Source organism: Microcaecilia unicolor, chromosome 1, assembly GCF_901765095.1.
Source record: "Microcaecilia unicolor chromosome 1, aMicUni1.1, whole genome shotgun sequence".
NCBI classification, from domain to species: domain Eukaryota; kingdom Metazoa; phylum Chordata; class Amphibia; order Gymnophiona; family Siphonopidae; genus Microcaecilia; species Microcaecilia unicolor.
In genome coordinates, this window is record NC_044031.1 from 109,742,810 (window position 1) to 109,756,204 (window position 13,395).

Sequence of the window (13,395 nt, forward strand, 5' to 3'; positions counted from 1 at the left end):
GAGGGATTTGTCCTGTGAGTGGAGGTTTCGGGCGGGAACGTAAGGGGAGATGAGGGTAGAGAGGTAATAAGGGGCTGCAGACTGAGTGCATTTGTAGGTAAAAGTAACCCAAAAGTAACCCTATAACCCCTCCCTACCCCCCTCCAAAAAAAATTTGTCCTACTGGTAGCTCACTCAAATCAGTCCAAGCCCAGGATCGGAATAACTGGAAAAACCATCACAGCATACACAGCTCCTGCCCACATCCCCTCCAGCACTTATTCCCCCCAGAAAAAGCAAACTGAGCCACCTTAGAAAGAGAAAGATACCACCTATACAGCTGTTTCACTCCATTCTCAATTACATTTGCTGAAATGGAGACACGGAAGGTATTGCAATAAATGGCTTTCCTGTCCTGTTCCATAAGAACTCACCCCCAGTCCCCTCTCCCATTGTACCATAAATGAAAAAAAGGTCCCCTGAGAACTCTGCTACCCCAGGAGATCATATAATTTAGAGAACACTTTGTATTGCTGGGAACCCTGATGCACCAGGTCCTCGAAAGGAGTAAACTTGTGGGACAAACCTAAACCATCAAGAGTCCCAGTTAATAAGTGCCTGAGCTGTAAACAAAGATAAAAATCCTTAATCAAAATCTGGTATTGTAATTGCAGCTCCCTAAACAAACAAAAAGTCTCCCCTGAGTATAGCTGGAGTGGATGAGTAGCCTAATGGTTAGTGCAGCGGACTGAGATCCTGGAGTGCTGAGTTTGATTCCCAGTGCAGCTCCTTTGCCCTACATAGAAAAAAAACTTAGATTGTGAGCCCACTAGGGACAGAGAAAGTACCTGCATATAATGTGTACAGTGCTGCATTTGTCTAGTAAAATTATTAGTAGTATAGCTTCAGCTCCCAAGATGTAAATGTCAGACGGCTCCAACTGGAAACTAGAGGAGAGAGCACAGACAAAGGGGTCAACCTCGAGATCTGCCTGCCCCCCAATAATTGCCTAGACCAACAGGCCTAATGGACCAAAACAAACTGGAGGGCTGGGTTTGTAAAGGTCCCTCGAATTAAAACATGATGTTGGGTCCACATCGCTTGGAAGCTAGTGAAGGGGGCCATCAAAAACACTTCAGTCCTCACCCAAGGCATGAGCCAGGCCACTCCCCAAGATACTATTCCACGTATTTGCACAGCCCAAGATCAGGGACACCCAAAATTCTTCCCCAACTACACTCCCTGAGACGACCTCAGCGGGGGCTTCCTCCAAATGTGCTGAAACAACTTTTGCAGCAAATTCACAAGCATCCTCTTGGGAATCAGAACAGACAATGTCTAGCACAAATATAAAAGCCTAGGCAGAAGCATCATCTTACACACTGCCACCCTTCCCAGCCAAGTGTGAGTATGAGCATGCCATCAATCCAAGGCCAGGGACAATTCTTGCACCACCACTTGATAATTTAACTTGTACAAATCCTCATATCTAGGATAAATATTTACCTCAAGGTTCCTAATATGTCTCTTGGCCCAACTAAAAGGTAAGGTAGTCTTAAGCTGATGTGCTGTCGCTGGGTCTAAGGATATATGTAATCAGATTTACTCGTATTCATTTTAAATCCAGTCAGCACCACATATTGGGCCAGCAATTGAATGATATGTGGCAAAGAATGTTCAGGGTCTGTCACAGTAAATAGGATATCATCAGTGAACAGAGAAATCTTAGTCATTCCACCGCCCCTGCCTTCATCCTGTGTACATCAGGGTCTCGTTGAATGTAGGCAGCCGGGGATTCCACCATGAGTGCAAACAATAAGGGAGACAGGAGACACCTCCTGCGTAGTTTCCCGGCCCATCGGAAAAACACTCAAGTACACTCCATTGACTTTAATTCTTGCCTTAGGGAGAGAGTACAACATAGAAATCCATGCCTTAAAATGTGGACCAAATCCCAAGGTATCCAAAACTGCTAACATAAAGGGCCACTCCACACGATCAAACACCTTTTCAGCATCGATCGCCAGTAAAACCATAGGAGTACCAGTGTGCCTAGCAAACCAATTTAAGAGTTTAGCCCACTTAATATTGTCCTCTTTACTGTGAGCATAAGAACATAACATAAAAACATAAGAGTAGCCATACTGGGTCAAACCAATGGTCCATCTAGCCCAGTATCCTGCTTTTCAAACAGTGGCCAAGCCAGGTCACAAGTACCTGGCAGAAACTCAAATCGTGGCAACACTCCATACTACAAATCCCAGGTCAAGCAGTTGCTTCCCATGTCTGCCTCAATAGCAGACTATCCACCTTATAATTGAAAGAGAAAAACGCCAAGATTTTGACCCAAATCGGGAGATAGACGTTTATCTCACAAAAACGAATAAATCGGTATAATGGAAAGCCGATTTTGGACGTTTTCAACTGCACTCCATCGCGGAAGCGTACAAAGTTGACGGGGGCGTGTCGGAGGCGTGGCGACGGTGGAACTGGGGCGTGGTTATCGGCCAAGGAGAGATGGGCGCCTTTCGCCGATAATGGAAAAAAAGTATGCGTTTGTAGCTAGAATTTAGGGCACTTTTCCTGGACCCTGTTTTTTCACGAATAAGGCCCCAAAAAGTGCCCTAAATGACCAGATTACCACCAGAGGGAATTGGGGATGACCTCCCCTGACTCCCCCAGTGGTCACTAACCCCCTCCCACCACAAAAAATGATGTTTCACAACTTTTTATTTTCACCCTCAAATGTCATACCCACCTCCCTGGCAGCAGTATGCAGGTCCCTGGAGCAGTTGTTAGGGGGTGCAGTGGACTTCAGGCAGGTGGACCCAGGCCCATCCCCCCCCCACCTGTTACAATTGTGCTGCTTAATGCTTAGTCGTCCAACCCCCCCCAAACCCACTGTACCCACATGTAGGTGCCCCCCTTCACCCCTTAGGGCTATAGTAATGGTGTAGACTTGTGGGCAGTGGGTTTTGAGGGGGATTTGGGGGGCTCAACACACAAGGGAAGGGTGCTATGCACCTGGGAGCTCTTTTACCTTTTTTTTGTTTTTGTAAAAGTGCCCCCTAGGGTGCCCGATTGGTGTCATGGCATGTGAGGGGGACCAGTGCACTACGACTCCTGGCCCCTCCCACAAACAAATGCCTTGCATTTATTCGGTTTTGAGCTGGGCGCTTTCATTTTCCATTATCACTGAAAAAAAAACACCCAGCTCACAAATTGTCGAATAAAACATGGATGTCTATTTTTTTCGAAAATACAGTTCGGTCCGCCCCTTCACGGACCCATTCTCGGAGATAAACGCCCATGGAGATAGATGTTTTCGTTCAATTATGCCCGTCCACGGACCTTTCCCCCAGGAATTTGTCCAAACCTTTTTTAAACCCAGATACACTAACCGCTGTTACCACATCCTCCGGCAAAGAGTTTCAGAGCTTAACTATTCATTCAGTGAAAAAATATTTCCTCCTATTTGTTTTAAAAGTATTTCCATGTAACTTCCTCAAATGTCCCCTAGTCCTTGTACTTTTGGAACAAGTAAAAAATCTATTTATTTCTATTCATTTTGTAGACCTCAATCATATCTCCCCTCATCCACCTCTTTTCCAAGCTGAAGAGCCCTAACCTCTTTAGCCTTTCCTCCTACGAGAGGAGTTCCATCCCCTTTATCATTTTGGTCGCTCTTCTTTGAACCTTTTTTAATTCTGCTAGATATTTTTTGAGATACGGCAACCAGAACTGGACTGAAATTTTTTTCTGGACTCTGTAAAGAGCAATGGTAAAAGACAGAACAGAGGGGAAGGTATGCTGGAACAAAGTAAAGTGCAGGACTGTTGAAAATTGCATGTATGTATAGGTCTAAACACAAAATAATTGTATTGACATGTACATCTGTGCATGAGCTGGAATGCTATTCTGTGCATAAATATTGGTATTGGAAAAACTTCTGGAGGCAATTCTATAATTTGGAGCCTCATTTTATGCACCCCAATGCCACATTCTGAGTGTTCATTCTACAATGGCATATGGGCGCGCCTATGCCATTATAGAACATTAACGCAATACATGAGCACATGCCATGCCAATGGCTGGTGTAAATTGCCATGCCTAAGTGTGCCAAATAATGTGCTTTATTGACAGTATTCTATTACTTACATACTTACTTAGCAACGTGCCCCTGGCCCACCCATGCCCCTCCCACATATCTGCCTGCCTTTGAATTAGACGCTAAAGCGCATAGATGCTATATTATAGAATAGCGCCGAGTAAGCTTACAAGTGAAACCGGCAATTAAAGGTGCTTTTCACATGTGTAAGTGGTGCATACTCTAGGCACGAGCTTTTAGAATTGTCCCCTTTATGCACAGAATAGTATTCCAGCACATACACAGATTTGTCCACAAGACAGACATAGCTGCCACTAGCACAGACTGGTTGGGCATTCATCCCGTGTCCATTCCTGTGTTAACACACATCTTTGCGCCAGTCCTGTTGCATAGTATTTGCTTACCAAATTAAGGAGCAAACCTTTGACATTACTCTTGTGTTAGAAAGCTGTGTGCTGTGCTGATATGTAGCACATGGCTCTATTTGCTGCATTGGTCCAAAGGAGGGGGGCAAAGCAGCACCAACATTGTTAGAAAGGTTCCATGACAGGGACACAACAGCACCAACAAAGGCATGGAAACCCTAAGGCAGAGGAAAGGAGCAAATCAGCACCAACATTGGCAGGAAGGCCCCAAATCATAGGGATGGGGCAAAGCAGCATCATAGTAACATAGTAGATGATGGAACACAAAAACCTGTATGGTTCATCCAGTCTGCCAAACAAGATAAACTATTCTTGAGGACAAGCAAGCCTTCGTATTCTCACAGCTGGGTGACGTCATCCAATGGAGCCCGGTGTGGACACTGACTAGCGAGATGAAGAACTTTCTAACAAGGTCCCACTGCACATGCGCTGGTGCCTTCCCACCAGACGCATTAGCGTGGTCCCTCACTCTTCATTTTTTCATGGAGCAGGGAGGACACATCTTTGTGTTCTCCTCACAGTGCGATTTGTACTTTTTTCTTGTGCCTTCCCATGTGGGTTTTCATCTTCCTTCAGATAATTTTTTCTCTAAATTTACCCTCTCTTCAATTTCCTTTTTAATTTCTTTACTTTTTCGGCCCTCGAAGTTTCCTTTATTTCTCACATATTGCTAGGCCCTTTTAGGCCAGAGCCCCAACCTCAGTGTGAACACTGTCCCTTTTTCCAGTTCAAGAATGAGGACTTTAATTTGGCAGCAATTCTTTACTCAATGTCCAGGAAGACCCCCAGTGGCTTCAAAAAGTGCCCCCAATGTAATCGGGTGATTTCTGTGATGGACCTGCACAACTGGTGCATCAGGTTTCTTGGACCTGACCATGAGTCTAACTCTTGTTCGCTCTGTTTGCAAATGCAGCTGAGGATACAGAGGGCATGGCAGGTTGAAAAGGAGAAGCTTTTTGGCTCCTCGAAGACCAATACATCGACATCGGTACGGAAGCATCAACTTTGATGGCTGCCAAGACTTCAGCATCCAACTTAAGTGCACCAGCATTGAGGAGGTCTCCACTTCTTCGACATTGAGCGCTGAGAGTAGGCCTGGGACCAATTAGCATCAGGCACATAGGACACATACGGGTTCAACGTCATCCTCTTCAGCACCAATGTACTGTGATACTGTGCATTGGGGGAAGCCCAAGAAGCATATGCATTGGTCCTCCTCAATGCATGGTGCTGGGAGCACCAGGGCATCGGCATCATCAGTACCTGAGAAGCACTGGCACCAGGAGGAGTGCTCCCTCTCCTTGTAAGAGATGCTATTGCACAAGAGTCTCCCAGCAGCCAGGTCCCCACTACCGGTCCGATACTCACGCCTTTCAAGCTGCCTCTCTTTTGGTTCCCCTGCCTTTGCCAATGCCTTCCTTCAATGAGCGATTCCGAGCCATGCTCAGGGAGAAGCTGGCACAAATGCTGCAGGAGCACACTGCTCATGCATCAAGGGCGCTTGCTGCATATGCAGCCCAGTTTCTTCCTGAGACTTCTTCCAAGCTGCTGCAGAGATCCTCGACACTGGCACCTCGACGGGTGTTGACCTTGATGCATACAGTACCTCTCTCGACGTTGGGGAAGGAAGCTTCCCCAGAGCCAGAGAGTAAGGCTGTACCTCAATGCTCTTCGGTGCATGGACATAGATCAACTGAGGTGAGGCAAGCTCAGACTCATTCAGTACAACCAGAGTACAGTGAAGTGTCTGAATGGGACCCTTCATTGGATTCAGAGGAGGATCCATATTACTTCTCGGAGGAGGAGTCTTATGGGATACCTTCTGATCTCTTGTCTCTCTTTCATTGGTTTTATCAGGGAGATGGCTTCTGCCAGAGGAAAAGTTCAGGGCAGAGATGTTGATTGTCCTGGACTGTCTTCTCCTAAGGAAGGGGTTACTGTACCATTGCATCATATCCTTAAGAAAGCACTGATGAAGAACTGGGAATTCCCCTCTCAGTGCATTTCTCCTCACTCCCCTTCCTTCCATCCATGTGCATCTACTTTCTGTCTTCCCTCCCCTCCATCCATGTCCAGCATTTCTCCTCTCTCCCTTCTCCTCCATCCGTGTGCATCTCCTTCGTCTTTCCTTCCCTCCATCCTTGTCCAACATTTCTCCTCTCTTCCCTCCTCTTCATCCATGTGCATCTCCTTCCTATCTTCCCTCACCTTCATCCATCCATGTCCATCAACTCTCCCCTGCCCTCCCTCCCCTCCATCCATGTCCAGCAACTCTCCATTTTCTTCTGCCCTCTTCTCCATCCATCCATATCCAGCAAATTTCCTCTGTCCCATGCCCCCTCCATCTCCCCCTCTCTCTCTCCCCTTTGCAGGATCTTCCATATCTCTCATTCCTTTCCATCCAGCGTCTCCCCTTCATCCCTCCATTGAACATTTCTGCCTCACTCCTCCATCAATGTCCTCCCTCACTCCCCTTCTCTGCCTCACCTGTCCTCTCACTCTTTACCTCCCCCCTCCCGACCCCAGCAAGGTTAGGGACATAGGTGCCATTGCGCCAAACTACTAGCTACTCCTTCCGGCTGCTGCTATGGCAGCCAGGAGGATCCACAAGCTTCTGTGCTTTACCCTGCCCTTTCCTGCCTCTCTCTCGCTCACTCTCTCCATCAACGCTGCTACAAAACAAAATAAAAATGTGCAAGGGGCCGTGCTCCTGCATGTGCCGCTGCTGGCTTCCCTCCTTTCTCTGGAAACGAGAACTTATATTATGAGGTGAATGAGGGAGAAGAAGGGAGGCCGGCAGCGGCGTGCACAGCAGGAGTACAGCCTTTCACACATTTGCGTTATGCTTTGCCAGGGAGGGGGAGGGAGTGAGTGAGCGAGCGAGAGGCAGGGAAGGAAAGGGAAGAACATGTAAGTTTGCAGTTCCTCCAGGTTGCCAGATAGGAGCAGCTCATTTGGGGACCCTCAGAGCCAATGAGAATTTTAAAACTCAGTTTTATGTGATACTGACAGAGAAATACCTTGACTCTACCCCTATGTCCAGTTTGCTTGGGTTTTTATTTTTTTTAATTCCCATCATCACTGTGTTCTGCTGTAGACCCACACACAGACAGAGATTTTCAAAACAGTAAGTCTTCTGTGACACTGAGAGAGAAAAGGTGCTGCTACTGCCTCTCTCTTTCTCTCATAACCCTGTTTATCCTGTTATGATGCTTTCTCTATTGTTTTAGATTTTGACTTCAGTAAAATAGTTTTTAAGGCAATACCTTTCTCTCTGATCCTTCTGACTGGATCTAGGACAGCAAATAGTGTTCTGCTTTGCTTTTTTTCACTTTACTAGACAAGTCCTGATGACATTATCAGCCATAGGATTTGGGAAAGGGGAGGCAGGGACAGGTTTGTTTGACTGCCTGTCAACAAGTTTCAACATAATTTATGAAGTGTTTTATGCTTCTGGCTTCTCCTGTTCCTCATAATTAGCTCTGGTTTGTTTGCCCTCCCCTATCCCCACCTGAGCATGGTTAGCTGCAAAAAAGAAAACAAATGGAATGAATGAGGATTCAGTTGAAACCGGACCCTTTGTCATTTACTTCATTTAAGGGTATGCAAACTGAAAACACCATTCATCACATTTTACCATCTTCCAAAAATGAATGGAGATCCTTCTCCATGCAAGGTCCTTAATGTATAATTTGGATGGTACCAATGTAAGTAATCCATAAGGTATTTTGGACCATCCCATTTAGTCACATATTTGCTATTAAACTTGAATGCTAAATAATTTGTACTCTAAACTTTTATTCTTATTTATTTTTTTATTTCTCTTTTCACTTTAGCCTTCATGCTATTAAGGATGAAATGTTTCTTAGACAATCCCTTCAACGGCAACCTGCACATATTAGTCGGATATCCATCAACTATGCGGTATGTAAAGTTAATTTCATCATATGTTTCTTTGAAGCATATTAAATTAACTTTGTAGAGTAACTCTTAGGAGGTCTCTTACTAAACTGCATTAAGCTGTTAGCATGGGTTTTACCACACAGGAGATGTTAGTGAGGACCAGTGCTAATGTCTACCACACATTAAAACCACTAGCACATTAACAAAACCCATGCTAGTGCCTCATGTCAGTGGCATAGCCACAGGTGGGCCTGGGTGGGCCAGGGCCCACCTCTTAGGACGCAGGCCCACCCAACAGTAGCACACATTTAGCGGTAGCTGGTGGGGATCCCAAGCTCCACCAGCTGAAGAGTTTCCCCCGATGTTAATGAAAATGCTACTCTCCACGATACTAGCACCTGCACGTGTTCAGTTTTCAGCGCATGCCTGCTGCAGACTGCCAAGGTGGAAAGAAGCGATTTCCCATTAGCTGAGATATTTTTTCGATGGTGGTGTTGGTGGTGGGGGAGAACACTTGGTGCCCACCCACTTCTTGCCTAGGCCCACCCAAAATCTGTTGTCTGGCTAAGCCCCTGCCTCATGTGGGTAGGGACAGGAAGACATGGTGCATTGGAGGAGTCGTCAGATGTGAGAACTAACATGCGAGTTGGCATTGCATGCTAGTTTTCACAACTGTTGATAGTACAGTTGCACTTAACTCCCACCTCAAGAGGAGGCGGGAAGTGCAGGTGCGCTATCAATAGTCCAGTGGCATGGCTGCTGTCAGTGGAGGCATGGTGGCACTCCCCCCTGATCTGTGATTCTCCTGTCTGAAATCCCCATCTCCAATCTTCCCCCTCAATCCCCATTCCCCAGTGGTCCAAACCCTGCCCCCTCTCCCCAGAGTTGAACCCTCTCCTCACTCTCTCAACTCCCCCCAGGAACTACCTGGGGTCTTCATCAATAACTCAGTGAGCCTGGGCGGGATTGCTATCCCTGTGCTCCCCCCCCCCCCCCCAGGACTCTGCCAGGATGCAAAATGGCCCCATGGCCCCTAGTGGTAGTCTCGCACTACCACCGCTAGGGGGCATCCTTTTGTACAGAGTGTGAAAAATACTTTATAAACTTACCTCCTAAAAGCTAGACAAAATCTTAAACATAACTCTTTATCGGCAAAAGAATAAACACAAAAATAATGATTAACCTAGAATGAGAATATAGAAGCTCACGTTTCACTTTCAGTCTCATTGCCATGTAGTGTTCATATCATTGGAGTGGAGGAGTAGCTTAATGGTTAGTGCATGGCTGAGAGCCATAGATTTGATTCCCACTGCAGCTCCTTGTGACCCCAGGCAAGTCTGTTAACCATCCATTGCCCCAGGTAGAAAAAACTTAGATTTTGAGTTCACTAGGGACAGAGAACGTACTCGAATATAATATGTTAAAACCACTTTGGTTTTACCACAGTAATGATGACTCCTTTGTTAATCAATACGGTTACACTGTCTTCAAACAATAAATCCAATGTTGTTTATCATAATTCAACAAAAACAAATTATTCCCCACCATGTTAATTTTTTCACACTTGATCTATTATTCGCCATCACAAATCAGAAAAAATTAGGCCCTGTTCTTTAACTTTTAGCAACACAGTGGAGGCTTTTTAGACTTTTACAGATGTTTGATCCATGATACAGGTTTGCTCCAAATATGTTTTTCTGTCAATGAAGAGGAAAGTTCAGCTGTGACTCAAGTTGACATATGGTCCAGTGCAAAAGTTGAGCAAAGGACATTGTATAGCAATGTGCATATTTATACCCTTAGAGTAAAGAGGTTGTACTGGGGATGGAACAAGGGTAGACATAAAAGATACACATGTAGCTTTAAATAATGAAAACTATGAGAACAATATTCAGCCAGTGACTAAATACCTGGGTCTTTGGCAGTGCTCAGAAGCTATCCATTTTATGCATTCTAACATACCAATTTAGACACTGGCATGGAATATCACCAACGCCCAGGTAAGTCCTGACTCCTCACTGATTCTGCCCTTGGACCATCCCACATTAACCAGCGCGTTCCAGAGCAGTCAGAATGAATATTCAGCTGTACTGTTCAACTGCTGAAGATCTGCTCCTGAACTGGCCAGTGCAATTTAATCAAGCAGGAGTCTCTCGTGCCCAATTAAATCACCTGAATATAGATCCCTATATGGTTATTTTTCAATTGAAAAATTATGCACAAAATAGGCACATGCAGTCCATATGCATACTTTTGATATTGGACAAGAATCAAAGCAATAGCCTTCCCATGAATAAAGGTGCCAACAGAGTTTGCACCAATGCAGGCATTTTAACTATTGCCTTCAAAGTATATAAAAATAAACATTAAACAGGATGTTGGCAATTCTGTAAATTGGTGTCAAGATTTAGGCACTCCAATGCTATGCACTTCGGGCCAGATTCTATATATTGTGCCTAGATTTGCGTGCCAAATTCCAGGTACATTCTAAAACTGCGTGCGTAACTTAATTGGCTCAACAAGCAAATCAGCATTTTTAATAGCACTTAACAAGAAATAATGAGCACTATAATGCTGGTCCTCGTTTGTGGAATTTGTTACCGTTGCTTATGCATCAGTCAGCATCTGTTCCCCAGTTGAAGAACTTGCTAAAAACCTAACTATTTTCTAGGGCATTTGGCTAATGAGTTTTTAGAGTTTGTGATTTGTAAAATTGTGTATTGGTTTTTATTTTTTAATGAATGTTTTATTGCATCTCGCCTAGATGTTTGGATAGGTGGGTTATAAATGTAATAAATAAATAAATGAGCACTAATTGACAATAATTGCAAGTTACGCACACAGCTTGGTAAGTGCATTCTATAATTATCTGTGCCGAAATGGTGAAGCACACAGTTCAAAATAAATGCGCACAGTTCAAAAGGGGCGTGTTTGTGGGCGTTCCAAAATTTACAAGTGTAATTATAGAATATGGTGCAATCCGCCTAAATATACACGCCGGGATTTATGCCAGGTTTTCATTGGTGTAAATGAGCATGCACAGATTTAGGCGTGATGATGTCGAATAAGCATATTCTATATACGATACGTAAATCTTATAGAATACGCTTAGGCAAAACTGAGTTCCATGAGTATTTTTTAGGTGCCATATATAGAATCTGGCCTTTAGCGCCAGTTCTATAATTTATGTATTTATTTATTTTAAAACTTATAACCTGCTCAATCTACAATGTTCTAGGTAGCTTACAATTAAACAGTCACAGTATTAACAAAATAACACAAACAAACAATTAAATGCAAACAGACCAAACAAAAGATGTCCACATATCTGCAAATTACATGTCATTTCCCATCATGTTGGAATTATCTCAATATCTTTTAATTATCAAATGCCTCATGAAATAACAAGGTTTTAAAACCTCTTTTATACTGCTCCAATGTTGTAATTGATTTAATCTGTTCGAGTAACTCATTCCGCAGTTTAGGCCTCCACTTTGAATGATAGCATAAGTCAGAATTGGTGCACCTAAAGTTAGGTATCAACAGCTACGCAAATCAATGGCAATTATAACTGTTGATGCCTAATTGTGCCCTGAAGTGCGCATAACATATAGAGGGGCATAATCGAACGCGAACGCCTATCTCCATGGGCGTCTATGTCCGAAAACGGGTACATGAAGAGGCGGGACAGACCATATTTTCGAGAAAATGGACGTTTTTCAGCTGGGCGTTTGTTTTTTTTAGCGATAATGGAAACTAAAAACGCCCAGCTCTAAAACGTCCTAATCCAAACCATTTGGTCGTGGGAGGGGCCACGATTCGTAGTACACTCGCCCCCCTGACATGCCAGGACACCAACTGGGCACCCTAGAGGTCAATGTGGTGAACTTCAGACAACACTCCCACATGCATAGCTCCCTTACCATGGGTGCTGAGCCCCCAACCCCCTCCCCCAAAACCCACTACCCACAAATGTACAACACTACCATAGCTCTTGGGGGTGAAGGGGACACCTACATGTGGTAAATGGGAGGTCTCCAAAACCCACTGTACATGTGGGTACAGTGGGTTTTGGAGACCTCCCATTTACCAGCACAAGTGTTACAGGTAGGGGGGATGGGCCTGGGTCCACCTGGCTGAAGTGCACTGCGGTACCCACTAAAAGTGCTCCAGGGACCTGCATACCCGCAGGCCTCTAGGACTTGTTGCTGCTATATAACATTGGCACACCAGTTGACACCTGAAGACTAATCTCTCCGAAAACGTCCTTTATTGGAATAAGCACGCTTACTCAAAGTTAACTGCAGATCAGAGGTTGTGCCCCACTGGCAACGAGTCTCCCTGGTACTGAGATTAGCAGTAGGTCTGAGCTGGCAGAATGGTGTACAATGCCATCTTTCAGCCACATTCAAGGTAAGAACTAAGTTCTGTAACGTGGCTAACACGTGAAAGGGGTCTAAAACTGGCTTACAAAAATGGCAACTACCTCATGGACTACCGGAAACAAAACAGGGCACACTCTGACCCAGTAAGCAGGGGGAAAAGCACCATGGGAGTAGAGCCTACCAACTACCAACGTCGTGAGCATTTGCCAGAAGCTAGTGGAATCATGGAGCCCAATACCCTACATCCACCACAATGCATTGCTGATGTGACTCTGCAGTGCGCATAACAGAAAAGGTGTCACACTCACCCGAGAGCCACATCAGAACCAGGGAAAGGCTGTCACAGGATAGAACACATTCTGCTGTCATGGAGGTGGGTACGGCATTTGAGGCTGGCATACAGGCTGGAAAAAAGTTTTTAAAGTGTTTTTTTTTGGTGGGAGGGGGTTAGTGACCACTGGGGGAGTCCGGGGAGGTCATCCCCGATTCCCTCCAGTGGTCATCTGGTCAGTTGGGGCACTTTTTTGGGACCTGTTCGTGAAAAAAAAGGGTCCAAAAAAAGTGACCCAAAATCGCGGTAAAAACGCCTTTTTAT

The 13,395-nt window shown here is 45.0% G+C and overlaps 1 protein-coding gene across 1 annotated transcript in view; it reads left to right on the forward strand.

Moving 5' to 3' along the window:
- Positions 1–13,395, forward strand: part of C1H10orf67 (chromosome 1 C10orf67 homolog) — a 206,763-nt gene that overhangs the window by 136,125 nt on the left and 57,243 nt on the right. Inside the window, exon 9 of the mRNA XM_030201660.1 lies at positions 8,349–8,436. Within this exon, the coding sequence (XP_030057520.1) occupies positions 8,349–8,436 (88 nt within the window). The remainder of the gene's footprint in view (positions 1–8,348; positions 8,437–13,395) is intronic.